Genomic DNA, 20,046 nt, shown 5'->3' on the forward strand with positions numbered 1-20,046 from the left:
GCGGTGCTTTGCTGACGGGAAAAAAGCTGAACCCTGTTTTGGTCACACACCTTGCATCTTTAAAAATAGCCAGATTTGACGGGAAAAAAGCGGAATCGGCAGCACTGGTTTTGCTAACACGTGCGGTGGTTTGTTTATTTCTGTTTTTGGAAAAATGGAAACTTTTAACAATGTGCCCGGATTTTGCCCGTCCTGTGGCTCCATATTGCCACCGCTGCAGGTGAAGGGCAACGTCATCTGCCACAACTGCAACCAAGAGTTCCTGCCGGACGGTGAGTCTCACATTTAGACCATTTCCAAGTGCTTCTCCTTGACGTAGCGGCTTCTCTTACAGTTTATAGCGGAGAGAAGACGGAGTACAGCATACAGTTCAACACCTACGATCCCAGCAAGGTCTTCAACAGGACGAAGCGCGAGTCCGAGTCGGAGGAGGCTGATGGGCCCGTTGTGGAGCGTAAATGCCCGAAGTGCGGACACGAGAAGATGTCATATGCCACCCTGCAGCTGCGATCGGCGGACGAGGGTCAGACCGTGTTCTTCACCTGTCTGAAGTGCAAGTAAGTGCAGCTCTTTGTGTTCATGCTGTTCCATAGCCAATTGATTATTTTTCCTTACAGATACAAAGAATCGGAGAATTCTTAGATGCTAACTAGTGGAAATAATTATGTTCGACAGCCTGAAAATATAAGAATGCGCGTTTGTTAAGTGTTAAACACATTCAGTGGAGTTGAGAACTTACCTCGTTGGCGTTTAGGCGGTTCTTGGGATTATACACGACCAAATTGGAGACCAGACTAATCTCCACGGCGTGCGTGCAGCTCGGAAACAAGTTGTCCCAGTGTATGCCCACGGAGTTGGGAAATCTGAAGCCAGCAAGCAACGATAACTGTTTAATTCAAGCAACATTTAAGCAGCCAAACCACTCACCGTATCTTGCTGTAGTCCGGCAACGAAGTTAACTCTGGCCACTGGTTCAGACGAGGACTGCCCAAGGTGCGAATTATGATGGCCAACTGTTCGATGTCCGTTGTGCCAGCAAACAGGGGCACACCGCGCAACATCTCCGCCACCACGCAGCCTAAATGAACAAACTCATTAGCGCAAGTTAAGCAATGAAGGCGGGGCGTTTACCTGCTGCCCACATGTCCACGCCAGTGCTGTACTTCTGACTGCCCCAGAGTATTTCGGGAGCACGATACCAGCGCGTCGAGACTTGTGGCGAATACAGACGCGACTCATCCTCTGGAAAGTAGAGACGAGCCAGCCCAAAGTCGGCGATTTTCAGCATATCCGTGTCACTGATCAGCAAGTTGGCTGGCTTGATGTCCCTGTGCATCAGGCCCGCCTCGTGCAGGTACGCAATGCCCTTGAACATTTGATGGGCGAACTTGCGCACCTGCTGGCGGCTAAGGGGATTCACTTCGCTCTTAAGGCGACTGTACAGGGTATCGGGATGATATTCCAGCACCAGCGACAGCCCAGTCAGATCGGGATATATGTCGACAATCGTCAGGATCTATAGTTAAGTAATTAGTGGGTTAATCAACCGCCCCCCGAATCTATAAGGTTTACCTACAAATTCCGACTTGCACAGTTGCAGTGTCTTGATCTCTCGCAGCGTGTTGAGCGAAATGTTGCCGAATTTGTTCTTCAGAGCCACCTTCTTGATGGCCACCTCCTTGTTGCGCTGTAAATCGATGGCCTTAAACACGCAGCCATGGACACCTTCGCCAATTTTCTCGAGCATTTTATAGCGACTCGGCGCATAGTCCTCCATTGTCTGTCTGTCGATACTGACAAATTTTCAATTATCAATGACTGCCTCGTTTTCCGTGTAGTCCATGGTAACGGTCATAACAATTCGAATGGCAAACAGCTGCGCTGCCGATGGGGATCCACCTGTTGCCAGCCATGATTTTGTTTACAAAAAAGGTCTGCGGGAGTTCGGGGGTTGAAAATGCCCTAGGCCAAGGCAGAGCTGTCACAGCTCGGGCACGGAACATGCGCACTTCCGCCTCCACTTTGGTCCTGTCAGCCAAGTGTCAAGTTAGGGGGATACATAATTTTTCGGACCCTCGCAACTGCAAAACGCAGAAGAAAAGTTCAATTTAAAATAAAGTTGCTGATATGCCTGCAGCCGTGAAAGAATTGTGAACCAAAGGATAACCAACGTACGGGCTAGGTATAGTAGGTAAGTAAGTAGGTAGTAGTAAGTGCTAAGACGTGTGACTTGTGCGGGGGGCAATCTTTACACCTTGTACAAGGCCACTAAATAATGCAAATGTGCTGGTGGATAACCGCAAATTAGTTTCTAATTGCTAAACTCTGCAGCCTTGCTGCTGCAATTTGAAGCAATTTAACTGGCAACTGGCCTTAGCCTTGCCCCCCTGCCACTGTCCACGTACTCGTCCCCAACATTTGTGTATACACGAACACACCCAGTGGGGCGCAGCCTTGCCACCGGAGGAGGCTCACCTTGGCTGGGCTACCCTGGATACCAGCCCAGCCCCGGCACAGCCCAGCCCGATAACCAACCATAAACCGTTTAGTGGCTACAAGTTCATGTCCTTCTACAATATTTATACCAGCCAGAAACGTTTTGCAGTCCATGCGCTCAACATGTTACCGTGGAGGTGGATCCCATTCGTGGCCATACTGCTGCTATGTGTTGGCAGTACGTGGAGCAGAACTGCAAAGCGTTCGGATGTGTATATAGCGGGATTCTTTCCCTATGGCGATGGCGTGGAGAACTCGTACACTGGACGCGGCGTCATGCCCAGCGTGAAGCTGGCGCTGGGCCATGTCAATGAGCACGGCAAGATATTGGCCAACTACAGGCTGCATATGTGGTGGAATGACACGCAGGTAAGTTGGACTGAGGATCAGGATATACCATATTCAGTGGCGGCTTCCCCTTTAAAGTGCAATGCTGCGGTGGGTGTGAAATCCTTCTTCGACATGATGCACTCTGGGCCCAATAAAGTGATGCTGTTCGGAGCCGCCTGCACCCATGTCACCGATCCCATAGCCAAGGCCAGCAAGCACTGGCACCTGACGCAGCTGAGCTACGCGGACACCCATCCCATGTTCACCAAGGATGCCTTCCCGAACTTCTTCCGCGTGGTGCCATCGGAGAATGCCTTCAATGCGCCTCGGCTGGCGCTGCTCAAGGAGTTCAACTGGACGCGCGTGGGCACTGTGTACCAGAACGAGCCGCGCTACTCCCTGCCCCACAATCACATGGTGGCCGATCTCGACTCCATGGAGGTGGAGGTTGTGGAAACGCAGAGCTTTGTCGCCGATGTGGCCGAGTCGCTGAAGAAGCTGCGCGAGAAGGATGTGCGCATCATTCTGGGCAACTTCAATGAGCATTTTGCACGCAAGGCCTTCTGCGAGGCCTACAAGTGAGTGCAAGTCCCCTGGAAGTCCCCTGGGGAATGGTTTAATATGATTTTTGCCTTGCAGATTGGAAATGTATGGGCGGGCCTATCAGTGGCTGATAATGGCAACCTACTCAACCGATTGGTGGAACGTTACCCAGGACAGCGAGTGCAGCGTGGAAGAGATTGCCACGGCCCTGGAGGGCGCAATACTGGTGGATCTGCTGCCGTTATCCACCAGCGGGGACATCACTGTGGCAGGAATTGTAAGTGTGAATTGCCATTAGCATGCACAATCATATCAATTGACTGGAGTATTTTCCACAGACGGCGGATGAGTACTTGGTGGAGTACGATAGACTGCGCGGCACGGAATACTCGCGCTTCCATGGCTACACCTACGATGGCATCTGGGCTGCCGCTCTCGCCATACAGTATGTGGCAGAGAAGCGCGAGGATATATTGACACATTTCGATTATCGTGTACAGGACTGGGAGGACGTCTTCCTAGAAGCCTTGCGCAACACCTCCTTTGAGGGCGTAACGGTTTGTCCAACTGCATTTAGATTTTTCCTTTCAACTCCTCTATGTATTTCCGTTATTCTTTTAGGGGCCTGTACGATTTTACAACAACGAGCGCAAGGCCAATATTCTGATCAATCAGTTTCAGTTGGGTCAAATGGAGAAGATCGGTGAATATCATTCGCAAAAAGCGCATCTGGATCTCAGTCTCGGCAAGCCAGTGCGCTGGGTGGGCAAGACGCCGCCGAAGGATCGCACACTGATCTACATTGAGCACAGCCAGGTGAATCCCACCATATACATTGTTTCGGCCAGTGCCTCCGTCATCGGTGTGATCATTGCCACCGTCTTCCTGGCCTTCAACATCAAGTATCGCAACCAGCGGTAAGACAACATTCTCCTTCTGCCTTCTATATATATCTCCAATAATGTTGTCTCTTATCACCTCAGCTACATCAAAATGTCCAGTCCACATCTGAATAACCTGATCATAGTGGGCTGCATGTTGACCTATCTGAGCATTATCTTCCTGGGGCCTCGACACCACCTTGAGCAGTGTGGCTGCCTTCCCCTACATATGCACGGCCCGGGCCTGGATCTTGATGGCTGGCTTCAGCCTCAGCTTTGGCGCCATGTTCTCCAAGACGTGGCGTGTGCATTCCATTTTCACCGATCTGAAGCTGAACAAAAAAGTGATCAAGGACTATCAGCTATTTATGGTTGTGGGTGTGCTGTTGTTTATCGATATTGCCATTATAACCACCTGGCAGATTGCGGATCCCTTCTACAGGGAGACCAAACAATTGGAGCCATTGGTAAGAGCCCACACAGGTGGCATTAATTCTGCAATGATGATCTTCAATATCTTTCTTTCTATGCAGCACCATGAGAACATTGATGATGTTTTGGTCATACCCGAAAACGAATATTGCCAGTCAGAGCACATGACCATATTTGTGAGCATTATCTATGCGTATAAGGGTCTTCTCTTGGTGGGTAGATCCCTTAAATCACTTGAATAATGCCTCTGAAATTATATATTTTGTATTATTTTTTGTTGTCAGGTCTTTGGCGCATTCTTGGCCTGGGAAACCCGACACGTTTCCATACCGGCTCTCAACGATTCCAAGCACATTGGCTTCTCGGTCTACAATGTGTTCATCACCTGCCTGGCCGGGGCTGCCATATCCCTGGTGCTATCCGACCGCAAGGATCTTGTTTTTGTCTTACTCTCGTTTTTTATAATCTTTTGTACGACAGCCACTTTGTGTTTGGTGTTCGTACCGAAAGTAAGACTGGTAGTAAGGAAGTTTTGTAGTTTTTTGTAGGTGTTATAGCTAGATATACACACACTCGTGCAAATTCTGATATGCGTCATGAATGTTTGATTGAGGACAGTGAAGGACAGTCGGAACAGTTTGAATGCCTTCCATTTCTTCAGGCATTCAAACTGATCAGATTGATCTGATCTGATCTGTCGTTTAGCTATCATACACATTGATACAGGCAAAAATAGTTCTTTAATTGCCATATAACACTACAGACTAACTATGAACTTAAGCTATTCGAAACACCCAACCAACTACCCACCCACCCCTCCCTCCATCCATCCACAATAGCAGTAGTTGCTCTATCCCATATATCTTTAACTTTCTGTAGAGCTGTAGCGTCTTTCCTTGATGTATCTATGCGCCCGTTTATATCCCCCATCTTGACTGATATTCACTGGGAATCGACTTGCAGCTGGTCGAACTGAAACGCAATCCCCAGGGCGTTGTGGACAAGCGAGTGCGCGCCACGCTGCGGCCCATGTCGAAAAACCGTCGTGACTCCTCGGTGTGTGAGTTGGAGCAGCGTTTGCGCGATGTCAAGAACACCAATTGCCGCTTCCGCAAGGCTCTAATGGAGAAGGAGAACGAGCTGCAGGCGCTGATACGTAAGCTGGGACCCGAGGCACGCAAGTGGATTGATGGCGTGACGTGTGCGGTGGGCACAGCGGGCACTGCGGGCAGCGAGCTGGAGCCGATCCTTACCGAAGACATTGCCAGGCTGTCGGCACCGCCAGTGCGACGAGAGATGCCCAGCACCACAGGTGAGTGTGGGCAGGTGTGGGACGCTGCCTAGATACATTCATGCATTGCGCACTCCCTGCCCATAGAAGTTACCGAACTGACGTCCGTGGATAGCGTGACCTCGACCCACGTGGAGATGGACAACTCATTCGTTTCGGTGCAGTCCACGATGCTGGCACCATCGCTTCCACCGTAAGTAGCGCCTACGAAGCCTACGAAGAAGAAGCCAACAAAGGAATGTAATTAACTCATTTAAATAGCAAAAAGAAGAAACAATCGATTGTGGAGCACCACTCGCATGTGCCTGTAGCCATGCCAGCACCCACCATGATGCAGCCCATCCAGCAGCAGCTCCAACAAATGCAGCAACAGCAACAGCAGCAGCATCAGCAGATGCAACTCCAACAGCAGCAGCAGCAACAGCAACAACAACAACACCAGCAACAGCATCATCGACACTTGGAGAAACGGAACTCGGTCTCGGCCCAGACAGATGACAACATTGGCAGCATCACCAGCACCGTTGGCAAGCGCAGCACTGGCGAGTGCTCCAACATGCGGGAGCGGCGACAGTCGACGGCCTCCAGGCACTACGACAGCGGCAGTCAGACACCCACGGCCAGGCCGAAGTACAGCAGCTCACATCGCAACTCCTCGACGAATATATCCACCTCCCAGTCGGAGCTGAGCAACGTTTGTCCGCACAGCAAGCCCAGCACGCCGGCCGTTATCAAGAGTAAGTAGATGACGGAGAGGAACCAAGTGACTTATAGTAATATGTATTTTTTCACAGCTCCGACCGCCTCGGATAATCGTCGCACCAGCATGGGCGCGGCGCTTAAGTCCAACTTTGTGGTGTCCCAGAGCGATCTCTGGGACACGCACACGCTCTCCCACGCCAAGCAGCGACAGTCGCCCAGGTATGCCAGTCCTCAGCGCTGCACGGAGCACCATGGCCACGTGATGACCTACGACCCGAACACCACTTCGCCCATCCAGCGATCCGTCTCGGAGAAGAATCGCAACAAACATCGACCCAAGCCGCAAAAGGGTACCGTCTGCCAGAGCGAAACGGACAGCGAACGGGAGCGCGATCCTCCACCGCCCAGCAGCCAGCCGTGCATACAGACGAGGAAGATCAGCCGCAACTCCAATATACAGCATGCTGCACATCATCACAGTTCGCCGAATGTGGCGCCGGACAAGCAACGCAAGCAGCGCACCAAGAACGAGAGCTCGACCATTTACGGTGCCAGCTCCGAGACGGAGCTGCTCGAGGGGGAGACAGCCATACTGCCCATATTCCGGAAGCTGCTCACCGAGAAGAGTCCCAACTATCGCGGGCGCAGCGTGGTGGGTCAGAGCTGTCCAAATATATCCATCAAATGCGATATTGTCGAGTACTTGTAGGCGCAGTGCAGGTGCAGGTGGCAGCATTTACATCCTCCTACTGTTAGATCCAATTACACTGTAAAGATTAACTTTATTTTCGCGTTATGCATCTACAACTTAAATATGTGAAGCAGAACACACCATTTTAGTGAATTATTAGCAATGATTAATGATTGATGAGATAGTTGAGAAATAAATTACAATTAAAACGAGAAGGAACGTGTGAGTCGCTTCTGGGGACGCGACTCTACTTATACTACCGTACTCAGTCAGTATATACATTTTTGAGCATATGATTTTTTAGAGTTCTAGAATTAAAAAACATGGACATGGCTCTATCGACTCGGCTATTGATGCTGATCAAGAATATATATACTTTATGGGGTCGGAAACATTTCCTTCTTTGCGTTACACACATCCACTTTTACCACAAATCTAATATACCCCTTAACTCTTTTTTGAGTACGGTATAAAAAGACAGACCGACGGACAGACAGACATGGCTATATCGACTCGGCTATTGATGCTGATCAAGAATATATATACTTTATATACTCTGGGACTCTCAGCCCTAAACAAATAATTTTATCCGATAGATCCATAAATTTTCTACAAGATTGGCAAGTTTTCAGAAGTCCTTTTTATTGGATTATTTACATATTAAGGTTCAAACGAAAACGGCCAAAGCATAAAACGTAATTTGTTGACTAAATGTGACGTCAGTGTTGCTGGTCAACCAAGATACTTCTATGCGTATGTACTTTTGTATACCCTATTTCCTTTAATTGATGTGTTCCTGGTACTGGGCTGACGCATTGCTGGTCGCAGCAGTGGCACTGGCTCCAGCCTTGCTCGTATCCATCTTGTCCTGTGCAGTGTAGTGCGTAGTCCTGGAAGTCCTGTCCGTGGCTGTGCAGTCCTAGTAGTCGGTAGCCGGGTAGCGTCGGTAGTGAAGTTTTTGCAGCCCTAGCTATGCTATCGATACGAACACAATACTATCGATTGTTGTACGTTTACGTCCAGTTGAGGTCCTTACCAATCCTTATCAGAAGCTATAGTTATAGTTATAGTCTCGCTATAACTATCTCATCTCATGAGATCCATCTCAATTGCAATTTATATAAATCTAATTTCTAAATTTATATCGATACTATCGTTTCGGCAACGATCCAGCCCTAGTGAAAGATCCGTTATGATATGTGTTGTGTGTGTGTGATGACGCGGCGCGCCAAAGCGCTTAAACTAGCTTAAACGCTGAAACTAACTACGTACAGAAACTACGTAACGTAACGTTAACTTAGTTAGTAAGTATCTAGTAACAGTAGTTACCGTACCTGCAGTCAAGTGGAGCAACAGACCGACATATTAGCATAGTTACGTGTGTGTGTATGTGTGTGTGCGTTCGCGGACGCGCGCCAAATCGGCTTAAACTCTCTCACCTAAACTCGCTTAAACGCCTAAACTAACTACGCACCATGTAGTATCTACGTACCGTTAACTTAGTTAGTAACGATATAGTACCAGTAAATACCTTACCTGTAGCAACAGCCGGGCATCCCATTTTGAGCATATACGGTGTGTGTGTGGACGCGACGCACCAAAAGCTGTAATAATGAGTAACAGGAGATACGTTAAGTCTTGGTTGGATGACCAGGCCGCCGCCACAGGTAACGACCATGTTGAACATGACCATGATTACGTTCCGGTGCCAGTCAGCGTAATCAAGAATGTAAGTAGCGACGACGACTTCGATGTGACGTCGGGCAGTGGAGATTCGGATGAGGCATCATGCCCGTCCACAGTGACTACGGTTATAAACGTGTACGGCATCCTCCTAAACAGTGGAAATGCGGGCCAGGCGCTGGCTAAAAAAGAAGCGAAAAAACGTAAAGCTCAAAGCGACGCAACAGAGGAAGCTCGTAACGCTTGTGGGAGAGTAACTTTGTACATAATAACATTCACATGACGCTGGGAGACGCCAGATATTTAGAAGCCAACATGCGAAGGGTTTTTCCGCTGGAGCAAGAGGAAAAGTGGTGTGATAGGTTCTATACCTGGTTCACCAACAGGAAAACAAGAGACGCGTGGGCTACTACACGATACCCTCGCTGGATGATCTCAAGTCCTACCTGGCCGAGGATGGGTCCTGTGTGGTGCCCAATTTCACCATTGGACGCGAGGGCTATGGCACTGTGTTCTTTGCCATGGAAATGGACGTGGCTGGACTGAATCTGGATGAGATTGGTAAGTGATTGGGGAGGAGCCAGGCCAGACAAGCATCATCCGCCAAGAACTATTCTCGCTCTCTCTCTGCAGTTTACTTCCGTAACAAGGGGATCATCATTTATCCTGACGATGAGAAGAGGCCGCCTATCAACCAAGGCCTGAATCGTGAGGCACAAGTCACCCTCGAGCAGGTATGGCCCGTGGACAAGACCCAGACCCAGACCCAGCCTGTGCCTGTTGTGAAGGATGTGCAGCGGGAGGGACATCTGCGTTGCGCCTGCTATGCAAACGATACGCGCTTCGTCGAGTATCGCCCAGAGACCGGCAGTTGGGTGTTTTGTGTGAAGCACTTCTCCAAGTACGGCCTGGACGAGGACGATGACAAGATGACGCTCCATTCGTTGCGGCCCAGCGTATACCCGAGGTTCCCCGGCCGGTTCCTCGGCCAGTGACACATCCGCGCGCGCACTCTTCTTCTTCGCCAATTCGTCCTTTGACAGAAAACTGCTTTTTGGTATTTTCGGTATTTTTATGCCGCGTGTGCACTCGCTTTGAACCGATCTGGCAGCCCTAAGTTAAGTTGCAATTAACATTCGTTCATGTAGAAATCATGTCAGAACCATGTACATATTTCACATGAAACTACATACGTATGGAACTGTAGCATTGTGTGCTGTTAACAGCACTTAACAGTGCAATAACATGGATCGTTCTGCTGGTTCCAGACAATAAATGAACCAGCTCAGTTTTAAACTTTTTAACTGAATTTGAAAAAAGTAAAGTAGTTCCTTACCCGTTTCAATGTTACCTTCATAAATATTAACAAGAAACTGCGACAAATGTAGTTTATTTTTTAAATTTTAATATGCAAAGTTGAATGTGACTGACTGACTCTGATGTGGCTCCATCTACTGCAGTGCAATGCGCCGGAAATGATTGTTGAGTGGACCCTCGTCGGAATAGCCGGCAATCTCTTGCGGTATAATGCCAGACTCCTCGACGGAGGTGCACGGACGGCACATGCACTCCAATGGCGCCTTGGTCAGCACCTTCTTGAATTTCCGTTCGCCCGGCTTCACCTTGGGACAGAAGAGCGAAACGGCTGCTTCGCGCTCGCCAGACTCCTGGCAGCACATGCAGGAGCGCTCCATCTGCCAAATTTTGCTGCCCGAGACCTGAGATACGATACCCGGGGAATGGATGTGTTTAGTTTTGTGGTGCCCCCTGAAATGGTGCCTCCGCTCACCTGAATGTAGCTGGCGCAGCGACCCACACAGGCGAATGATGGAATCGGCTTTGGTACGCAGCCAGGATACTGCAGCACATGGATAACTGGCGTCACCTGGCAGTCGTCGCCGAGATGCGTGAGATCTGTAATGGACAGGCAGTTGAGCCACAAGCGATAGCTAACAAATGGGATATACCGTCGTGTGTACCATTGTCGGGTGTGGCCACCGAGTTGTCAGCCTGTGCCGTGCACAGCTTCAGTATGCTGACCAGCACGCAGTACAGTAGAATCAGGACAAACACCTTGTTGTGCTCGTGGCGTATCAAGTGGCGCAACATTTCGGTGACACTGCCTGCCTGCCTGCCTGTGATTCTCCGCTGTAGGAAATGGAAAACGCTGCCTGCCGCCGTTGGTCTTTTATAGAGGTGGCTGGCATGGCTGCTGGCCAGTGGACGCCACTCTAATGGCCGCCTCTGCCGTATCGTATCGTATCGTATGAATTATGGCCTAATAAAGCGCGCACTAACCAAACCTTTTTGCCTAGTAATTGCGTACAAGGAAAAGGCATTTATCCCGCTGTGCCCCCACCGACGTGGGTTAATCATTTATTTCCGTAAATCAGAACCAAGCCAGTAGCATGGGCAGCGCCAACAGCATTACCAGCAATTGCGTCGACTGCTGCCCGCCGTTGCCTTTCCTTTTGCTCAAGTAGTTGGCCAGTCTGTCCAGGCGCATCTCGGCCCATTGCACGTTTTGCTCGACCGTCTCCAGAGCCAGGCTCAGCACAGCTGCCGACTGGCCGAAGAGCAAGTGATTGTCGGCATAGAAATCGCTCAGCAGCTGCAGCTGCTCGCGGCTGGTGAAATAATCCGCCAGATCGCTTATAACCGTGGCAGTCGTTGCCCAGCTGTCCAAGCTGTGCAAAAAGGAAAAAAACAAAACAAAAAACAACTCGTGTAAGCTGCAACAAATATCAGTGTAAGCCCACACTTACGCTTCAGCCAACTGTGTGATGTTCGCGGCCAACATATTGAAAATTGGAGTGATTAAGTCTGGATTCTGTTCGTACATCTGGGCCAGAGCGATGGTCTTTTGGCTGACTGTGCTGCTGTTGGCCAGTATCTCGTTGTGGTAGTGTGCCACATAAGTTCTTGTACAGCTGGCAGCTGCCCAGAGCAGTTCTCGCTCCTTGGCATTGCTTTCTTCCCGATAGAACTGCATCACGCGCTCATAGGGTTCGGAGCGGGCAGCAGCACAGTAAAATGTGTGCCGGTAGTCAGGCGAAGGTTTCTCAAAGTCGTTGGTGAATTTATCCGCCACCAACTGGAGGCAATCGCTGGTCTGGTAGCGACACAGCCAATCCACCAGTTTGTTGCGATTGTAGACATCCAGAACGGTATCGTTGGAGCTCCAGGTGACACCCAGCTTGGCAAATACTCCGGCCGTGATGTCGGCCAGGTACTGCTGGAAGTTTGGCAGCTGATTCGGCGTTAGACGCTTGGCCACGAACTGTAGTCCCTGGTAGGTGGCATACCAGGGCACATAGTCGAGCTCCTGGCTCAGGTACTCCATAAATTTGAACACATCCGCGTAGTCGATGTACCCCACAAGGGCAAAGTTGAAAAGATCGTCGACAATCTGTGCTCGGTTCTCCACGGGCACGCCACTGTGGCTGGCCGCGGACAGGGCCACCTGGAGACTGTTCAGGAGCGGCGTATCGTAGAGCACCCGATAATAGTTGGACTGCTTCAGATTGAGGACGATCCAATCAATGGGCTGCTCCTCGAAGAAGAGCTGCAATATGTCCACCACTCGATGGAGGTAGGTGCTGGGCGTCAGGTTATCAAAGTCGGGCGACAGATTCGTGGCGTAGGTTATGGGCACGGTGTACCTCAGATCGGGATCGCTTCCGTCTGTCCGATTGAGCAGAAAACGCTGCTGCTCCACGTGCACAACATGGTTCTGTCGTGTCGCATTCACTATCAGCATGGGATAGCCAACCTGCTCGGTGAAGTCGTGGAAAAACTGCTCCAGATTGACAAACTGATCCGTGGGCCAGTTATCTATGAGGTGGGCAAACAAATCCTTTGGCTGCGTATTGCCCAAATGGCTGTGGGGAGAGGCAAGTTAGAATGGGCTAGAACGTTCCTCAAGTGCTGGCTGTCACCTACTGCTGCTTCAGGTAATTCCGGATGGCGGTGTCGAAGCTATTGGCACCCATCGCGTTGCGCCACATACGCACAATGCAGGCTCCCTTCGCATAGGCAATGGCGCTGAACTTGTTGCCAATCTGGGCAGGCGTTTGTATGCTCTCCTCCGTGCTGGTCATGGGCTGGCTGCTGTTCACAGCGTCTGTGGCAAAAATGAGCTGCATTTGGCGCACCACAAACTGCTCATCCAAGCGATACTCAGGATATAGCTGCACACATACATATATGGGGTAGGATGGCATTAGAATAGGTTGTTCCATAAGTTAGGAGTGAGTGTCTGCTCGCACCTGATGTGCCATAAAGTACTCGTAGTAGCGGGCAAAGGCCTCGTTCAGCCAGAAGTAGCTCCACCAGGAGAAGGTGACGCTGTCCCCAAACCACATATGGGACGTCTCGTGTGCTATGATGCGTATTGTGAATTCCTTGTCCGACCAGTCATCCGTATAGCCCGGCACCTTGACCAAAACATCGTCGCTTTAATCAAGAGAAACAAAGAGATGTAGAGATTCACTTTACTCTCTCTTACTCGCCTTTGGAACTGGTATTTGCGCACCTGTAGATAATGAGACCCCAGTTCTCCATGCCGTTGTGTGGGAAGCGCGGCGAGGTAGCATACTGCAGGACATCGTTGCCCAGCGAGGCGTACGACTGCTGGAAAAGTGTTTCGTAGGCGGGCACTACGCGCTGTCCCACCTGATAGCTGAACTCCGTGTGGTTGTAAAACTCGGGACGAGTCAACACCGCAAAATCGCTGACATTGCCGCGTGCCGTATACTCGGCGATGATGAAGGCCAGCAGATAGGTGGACATGACGGGTGTGACCTCAAAGTGATCCACAAAGCGATCCTTGCTAAAATCCAATCACATTAATATACTGAGTGAAGTTGAGGGAGGCACTGCGGTACTTACCCCTCCTCTGCTGTAAACAGCAGCTTCGTGTTGCTGATTGCCTCGTAGCCGGAGGGTCTGACTATTTGCAATTGGAACTGTGCCTTGAAGGCGGGCTCATCGAAGCAGGGCAAGACTACGCGGGCATTAAGTCGCTGCATCTGTGTGACGCCCAGCCACTTGGTCTCGCCCGTATGCTGCTCCACGTAGCTGGCCGAGAAGAATCCAGTCATGTCCGTGCGTATTCTACCGGTGTACTTGAAGCCCAGCGTGTACTCTCCATTGCGATCCAATGCCTGAGCTAGTGGCACCGTCAGTTGCTGTGTCGCCTCCTCATAAATCAGCTGACTGATATCAATTGGCTCCACTTGAACTCCGGCCTCGCTGTACGAGTGTAGCCAGCATTCTTCTATGTCGATCGCGGCTTTGTGCAGCGTAATATTTCTCGTACCTCCGATGTGCCCACCACCTGCAGGGTTATGTTGACTTCTCCATTGAAAAGAGTTGGTTCAGCGGCATTGCTGAGCACGCTGATTGTCAAATTATAGAAGGTGGGCACGACACTGCCTGCCAGTCGGTAATCGGCACCAGCACAGGCCCCCAACAGCGCCAGCAGCAATCCAATCAGAGTTCCCCAACTGCGCATGATGACAGACGCTTCAGCACTGAGGAAAAACTCGCGCCCGAACGCTTATCTCAAAAAAAAGTTCCCCGAAAAAAGATGTCGTTAACTGATGTTTCCGATTATGGACAGCTCTACAACATTGATCCGATTAGTCAGGCAGCCAGCCACACCTCTCTCTCATCATTTTTGTGGGCTGCACGAACAGCGATCAGATACGAGTAGATGCTTAAAGCTCTGCTTTTACGTTTACCGTGCGAAATGGAAACACAAATGAATATCTCATTTTAATTGATTGATTGAAATGATATAAATCAATTCAGTCGGCAATACATTTCACAATATGTGTAGATATGAACTTATGACACCCATTCGTTCGATAAAAGATAAAAGCTATCAATGAATGATGGAAATTCGTGTGTATTTATTATTTTATTTTGGCCATCGGTAACTAGCAAGATAAAGCCATAGAAGAATGTAATCATAATCCAGGAAAATAGTTTACTTTACGACTATTTTGTTTAAAGAAATCCCCCAAAAATTGTGTATTGAATCATTAAAATACAAGGGAAATTCAAGTGTATTTATTCTTTTATTTTAGCCATCGGTAACTAGCAAGATAAAGCCATAGAAGAATGTAATTATATTCTAGGAAAATTGTTTACTTTACTGCTATATTTACGATGCTTTGGTTACAGTTAAATTTGTTTAAAGAAGTCCCCCCAAAAGATTGTATATTGAATCATCGGAATACAAAAGAAATCTGTCATTATTCATTCAACTGCAAACTACAAAGGAAATACCAAAAAAGAACCTAAACTATCAGTTATCAGTTATGAGTTAACCTGAAACGTAACAGGCGATCAAAAGTACTGACAAGTTTACAACATCCACGCGAATTTATGACAATCGAATGTTTAGCGATGGCAATAAAAATTCAAGTTCACTGATACGAGTATGTCCCCGCACCATTAAGATGGTTCCTGGAACTGATCATCCAAATACAACACTAACGAGTAGGAGTGCGTGAGTCGCTTCGGTGCACGCGACTCTACTTTTATACCCGAACTCAGTAGTATATAAATTTTTGAGCTTATGATTTATGAAGAATTTTTAAAAATTTATATATTGAAATTTTTTGCTACATCTGTCATCTACATCTACAATGTACACTCTACATCTAAAACAAAGATTCTACATCTTCTCCGCAAATGTCGCACACTGCACAGGGCAGAGTGTGTGCGAGCGAAAAAGAGAATGATCCGATCTGATTCAGATTCGGCAATCCGGTAGATATGGTCATTCTCTACGATACTGCGTTTTGAGTTTTATCGCAGCTTTAAAATTGTGGCTGCCACAGATTTTCGTTCTTTGTGGTGGCGAAAGAGGGCGGGGTGAAATTTTGAAATATACTTGTAGTAGTGCAGTATCACATGAGTCTGGAAACAAAATTTGATTGCTCTAGCTTTTATTGTCTCTGAGAATTAGGCGACAAAGAAGACGGACGGACAGAGGGACGGACATGGCTATAAGACTCGGCCATTGATGCTGGTCAAGAATATATATACTTTATTTGGTCGGAAACGCTTCCATCTCCACTGTTACCACAGCTCTAATATACCCCTGGACTCCCTTTGAGTACGGGTTTAATAATGCTGCTTGCTTATCAGTTGGTAATCGAGGGGGCTTAGTGTCAAAGATGAATATACGAGTATTGTACAATACAAATACAATTTATATCTTATCTGAAAATTAAATTTTTATTGGCTGTGCTAAGTGTACAAATACTTTTATGGGTTGTGTTATGGACTGCACTTGGCACTATTGGGCTAATCTTTTGGATGATATTAAAGTCTAGCCATGGGCCATGGGCTTACTGACGCAACAATGTGGCCAGGGCCACCATGATCATGGTGAGGGCGCTGAAGGCGCTGGCAATGGCGCTGCCGTTGCGCACAGCCAGATAGGCGCGGAAGACGCCCAGCTTGGCCTCGGACCACTGCAGATTCTCCAGGACTGTGACCTCAGCCGCCGTCAGAGTGGCGGCAGCGGTGCCGAACTTGGCGCTGTTGTTCCTGTTGAAGGTCTGCAGATCTTCGTACTGCTTCTGCTCGGTAAAGCGGCTAGCAATGTTCGAGATGACCGTGGCCACCGGCGAATATCCACCCATACTGTGGAGGGAAAACAAATGGCAAAGTTAATGGATGAGAGTCATTGCAGCTATGGCTAGGGGATGCTTACGCTGTGGCCAAGGCCTCAAACTCCTTTGTGACCAGCGCAAAGACTGGGCTGATATTCTCGTTGTTCTCCGTGTAGAGCGTGGCCAGCACCGAGGACTTGTCCTGCAGACGAATCTCGTCCGAGAGCACCAGCTCAAAGACGCGGTTAATCAATGCATCGGTCTTGACGCAGCCAAAGGAGTTCTGCAGCAGCGTCTCCTCGGTGGCGACAGTCTCCGTCTTGAACTTCTGATACAGAGCTTCAAACTCCGCGGCTCCGCCCTCGCGCAGACCCACACAGTAGACCGTAGAGCGAATGTTCTTGGGCACGGTGCTCAGCGAATTGAAGTAGTTCTTGGCTTGACGCACACAGTCGGCACTGCCGTAGCGACAGGCCCAGTTGAGCACCTTTGTGCGCAGATAAATGTCCAGCGCACTGTCGTTGGTCGTTTCGTTGAAGCCGAGCTTCTGGTAGGCCTTCTTGGTAAGGTCCTGAATGTAGCCACCAAAGAGGGTCGTGTCATTGCCCAGCCGAATGGACAGATAGTTGAAGCCGTTGAAGGCCGACGTCCAGGGTATGTAGTTGATCTCCGTCTCCAGGTATTCGAGCACTTCGAGGGCCAGGCCGTAGTGAATGTAACCGGCGCGGGCCAAGTTGAACAGATCATCGACCACTTGGGCACGATTGTTCTCGTGAATGCCTGTCCAATTGGCCGCAAACAGATTGGTCCTAATGGCACGCCAGTTGCTCTCCGTGTAGTTGACGCGATAGTAGCCCGTCTGCTGTACGTTGACAATGATCCAGGTGAGGGGAGTCGAAGTATTGGTGAAGGTGACCGTGGTCGTGCGGCTGGGATTGAGGATAAACTTGGGTGTGGTATTGACAAAGTTGTTGTTCAGGCTGTTCGAGTAGGTGATGGGGATGCTGTACTGCAGACTGGCATTGGCACCGTCGTTCTCCTTCAGCAGGAAGCGCTTCTGGGTAAAGGACACACTGAAGCCATCGGCGGCCAAGTTGGCTGTGACCAGTGGATAGCCCACCTGGGTGGTGAAGCTGTCGAAGATTTCCTGCGAGCTGGCATTAAATCTGCTTGCATTCCAGTTCTGCTGCCAGGACTTGAGCAAATACTCGGGCCTTGCGGATTGGTATGAGCTGTGGGTGACGAAAGGGTTTCCTAAGTAACAAAAACCGGAGGGGGATCCTGGAGCACACTTACTATTCCTTAAGGTACTCCTGTAGGGACTTCTGGAACGACTCGGGACCCATGAGGTGCTCGATCATGCGAATGAATGTGGCGCCCTTGTTGTAGGAGATGCTGTTGAACATGCGGCTGAGATGGGCCGGGGTGTAGGTGTTCTCATCGCTCAACGGATTGGTGGCATTGGTCGAGTCCATGGCCATCACCGACTGTATCTGATCAACCACAAACTGCTTCTCCAGCTCCCATTCGCTCTCCACGAAGGCGGTGCCAAAGTACTGGAAATAGCGTGCGAAACCCTCGTTCAGCCAGGTGTAGCTCCACCACTGGCAGGTGACCAGATCTCCGAACCACATGTGCGCCTGCTCGTGGGCGACCACAGCGGCAATCGATTGGCGCGAGGCCAAAGTGGTGGCCGACTCATCCACCAGCAGACTGCGCTCCCTGTAGGTGAGCAGACCCCAGTTCTCCATGGCACCAGCCGAAAAATCGGGTATCGCAGCCATATCCATCTTGTCGTTGCCCAGCGTGTAGTAGTCCAGGTTCAGGTATTTGCCAATCTCCTGCAGGATCTTGCGACCCACATTGAAGCTGTACTGCGTCTGGGTATAGTATTCGGGACGGGCCAGCACGCCGAACTGTTCGTCCTTGCGGGCCGTGAACTCGGAAATGATGAAGGCCAGAATATAGGTAGACATCTTTGGCGTCGTTGCGTACACATCCTCAAAGTAGCCACTGTGCGGCGGAGGAAGGGTAAAAATAATCGCAAAGGTAAGCACTTGCTCTGCTGAACATGGGGCTGAATAACTTGCCTCTCTGTGCTGGGATTGGATGTCAGCAGGCGGGTGTTGCTGACCGTGTTGAACGTGTAGTGGCGCTTCAGTGTCACATTGAAGGTGGCCTTGAACTGGGGCTCATCGAAGCTGGGGAAGGCGCGTCGGGCGTGATTCGTCTGGAACTGAGTGGAGCCCAGCCATCTGCAAGAATAGATTAGATCCCATTAGATACCATCCAGCCAGCCACACAGATTAGATATGAACGCACTTGGTCACGTTGTTGTCGTCCACATAGGAGCTGCGATAGAAGCCGTGCATATCGTCCTGCATCAGACCCGTGTAGACAAAGTGCAGAATGTAGGCCTGACCGAGCGCCAGATCGGCAACGGTTGTCAGCTGAACAATGTCCGTATCCAGATCGGTTATGTTGACAGCGTTGAATTTGGTGGCCGTGGGAGCGGCCCCATCTGCCGCCGGCTTTGCCCAGTACTCGGAGACCGAGTAGGTGAGATTTTTCGAGTGCAAATGCACGCTCTTTGTGGCCAGCTTCGGTATGACCTCGATCCAGACCTCGCCGTCGAAGGTGAAGCGTTTGGCATCGCTTGCCAGCAGATAGGGACGCAGCGTGATGTTGTAGCTGACAGGAGTGATTTGCTCCGACAGCCGGTAATCGGCGAGCTCCGCCAAGGTGGCTGGCGGCTGAACATTGTCCAGCTTCAGCTGCTGGGTGCCGGCTGAGGCGAGCGACAGGCAGGCTGCCACAAGGACGGCCAGGCGTAGGGCAGACATTTCGACTAAAGGATTAAGGGGTTTCACGGGTGATTCCACGTATCCACAAAAGCCTCGCTGAGCACTCACTTTGATCGGTGACAGTTCACGGGGGCGGGGTCGTGTGGGGTGTTTGTGTGGGGACGACGATAAATCAAGCGCCACTCTGCACGCGATTCGGCAACTAAATGCCGCTACGAATGGGTTCTGGTATATATAGAGAGGCTTTTGGCGACTTTCGTCTATATATCAGCGACTTATCTAAAGCCTTTAACTTTTTATTTGGGCCCAGATAGGGTTCCCCGGCGTATAGATTGGACGGCGATAGCTATGGATAGCTATGGAGCGGCAACATCGCCCCGATAAGGCCCCTCAGGGCGGTGATTTACTTCTTCCGTAATCAGCTACCAATCCATACACTCATCCCACGCCCACGTTGAATCATATGAACCTGCAGCAGTATCAATCTGCCAGATAAGATGATGTCCTAGTGTTTGGCTGCCCAGCTGCATTGCTGTTTGCGCGAGCATCAGGTGTTCAGTTA

General features: G+C 49.9%; 6 protein-coding genes across 7 annotated transcripts; 2 read left to right on the forward strand and 4 right to left on the reverse strand.

Moving 5' to 3' along the window:
- The first annotated feature begins 6 nt into the window (after positions 1-6).
- Positions 7-717, forward strand: LOC111073264 (DNA-directed RNA polymerase I subunit RPA12). Its single transcript, XM_022365503.2, has 3 exons — positions 7-272; positions 335-557; positions 618-717. The coding sequence occupies exons 1-3, from the start codon at positions 155-157 to the stop codon at positions 640-642; spliced, it is 366 nt and encodes a 121-aa protein (XP_022221195.1). The 5' UTR covers positions 7-154; the 3' UTR covers positions 643-717.
- On the reverse strand, positions 650-1,288 carry LOC111073263 (cyclin-dependent kinase 20). The gene is made up of 4 exons (XM_022365502.2): positions 1,132-1,288; positions 928-1,078; positions 740-863; positions 650-676 (listed from the first exon to the last, which is right to left on the reverse strand). Exons 1-4 carry the CDS (start codon positions 1,286-1,288, stop codon positions 650-652), a joined length of 459 nt encoding a protein of 152 aa, XP_022221194.2.
- On the forward strand, positions 808-7,609 carry LOC111073261 (gamma-aminobutyric acid type B receptor subunit 2). The gene is given in 14 exon segments (XM_022365496.2): positions 808-1,354; positions 2,589-2,865; positions 2,923-3,404; positions 3,466-3,646; positions 3,708-3,926; positions 3,991-4,286; positions 4,353-4,434; positions 4,436-4,717; positions 4,784-4,894; positions 4,967-5,191; positions 5,646-5,994; positions 6,061-6,166; positions 6,235-6,710; positions 6,768-7,609. Coding segments are annotated over 14 exon segments (3,735 nt in total). The 5' UTR covers positions 808-1,322; the 3' UTR covers positions 7,385-7,609.
- A 2,839-nt stretch (positions 7,610-10,448) lies between these two features.
- LOC111073266 (bursicon) lies at positions 10,449-11,190 on the reverse strand. Its single transcript, XM_022365522.2, has 3 exons — positions 11,029-11,190; positions 10,839-10,963; positions 10,449-10,767 (listed from the first exon to the last, which is right to left on the reverse strand). The coding sequence occupies exons 1-3, from the start codon at positions 11,156-11,158 to the stop codon at positions 10,501-10,503; spliced, it is 522 nt and encodes a 173-aa protein (XP_022221214.1). The 5' UTR covers positions 11,159-11,190; the 3' UTR covers positions 10,449-10,500.
- A 207-nt stretch (positions 11,191-11,397) lies between these two features.
- LOC111073281 (aminopeptidase N) lies at positions 11,398-14,595 on the reverse strand. The gene is given in 7 exon segments (XM_022365544.2): positions 11,398-11,736; positions 11,815-12,930; positions 12,992-13,239; positions 13,318-13,504; positions 13,584-13,880; positions 13,940-14,352; positions 14,355-14,595. Coding segments are annotated over 7 exon segments (2,769 nt in total). The 5' UTR covers positions 14,565-14,595; the 3' UTR covers positions 11,398-11,438.
- A 1,686-nt stretch (positions 14,596-16,281) lies between these two features.
- Positions 16,282-19,688, reverse strand: LOC111073269 (membrane alanyl aminopeptidase). 2 transcript variants are annotated; one of them, XM_022365528.2, is made up of 6 exons: positions 19,593-19,688; positions 19,003-19,528; positions 18,771-18,935; positions 17,977-18,693; positions 16,782-17,912; positions 16,282-16,711 (listed from the first exon to the last, which is right to left on the reverse strand). In XM_022365528.2, the coding sequence occupies exons 2-6, from the start codon at positions 19,521-19,523 to the stop codon at positions 16,414-16,416; spliced, it is 2,832 nt and encodes a 943-aa protein (XP_022221220.2). In that variant the 5' UTR covers positions 19,524-19,528; positions 19,593-19,688; the 3' UTR covers positions 16,282-16,413. The 2 variants fall into 2 exon arrangements, with proteins under 2 accessions (XP_022221220.2, XP_022221219.2); XM_022365527.2 differs by having other exon boundaries at positions 19,003-19,667.
- Between the last annotated feature and the right edge of the window lie 358 nt (positions 19,689-20,046).

Source organism: Drosophila obscura, unplaced genomic scaffold (assembly GCF_018151105.1).
Source record: "Drosophila obscura isolate BZ-5 IFL unplaced genomic scaffold, ASM1815110v1 contig_150, whole genome shotgun sequence".
Lineage (NCBI taxonomy): Eukaryota > Metazoa > Arthropoda > Insecta > Diptera > Drosophilidae > Drosophila > Drosophila obscura.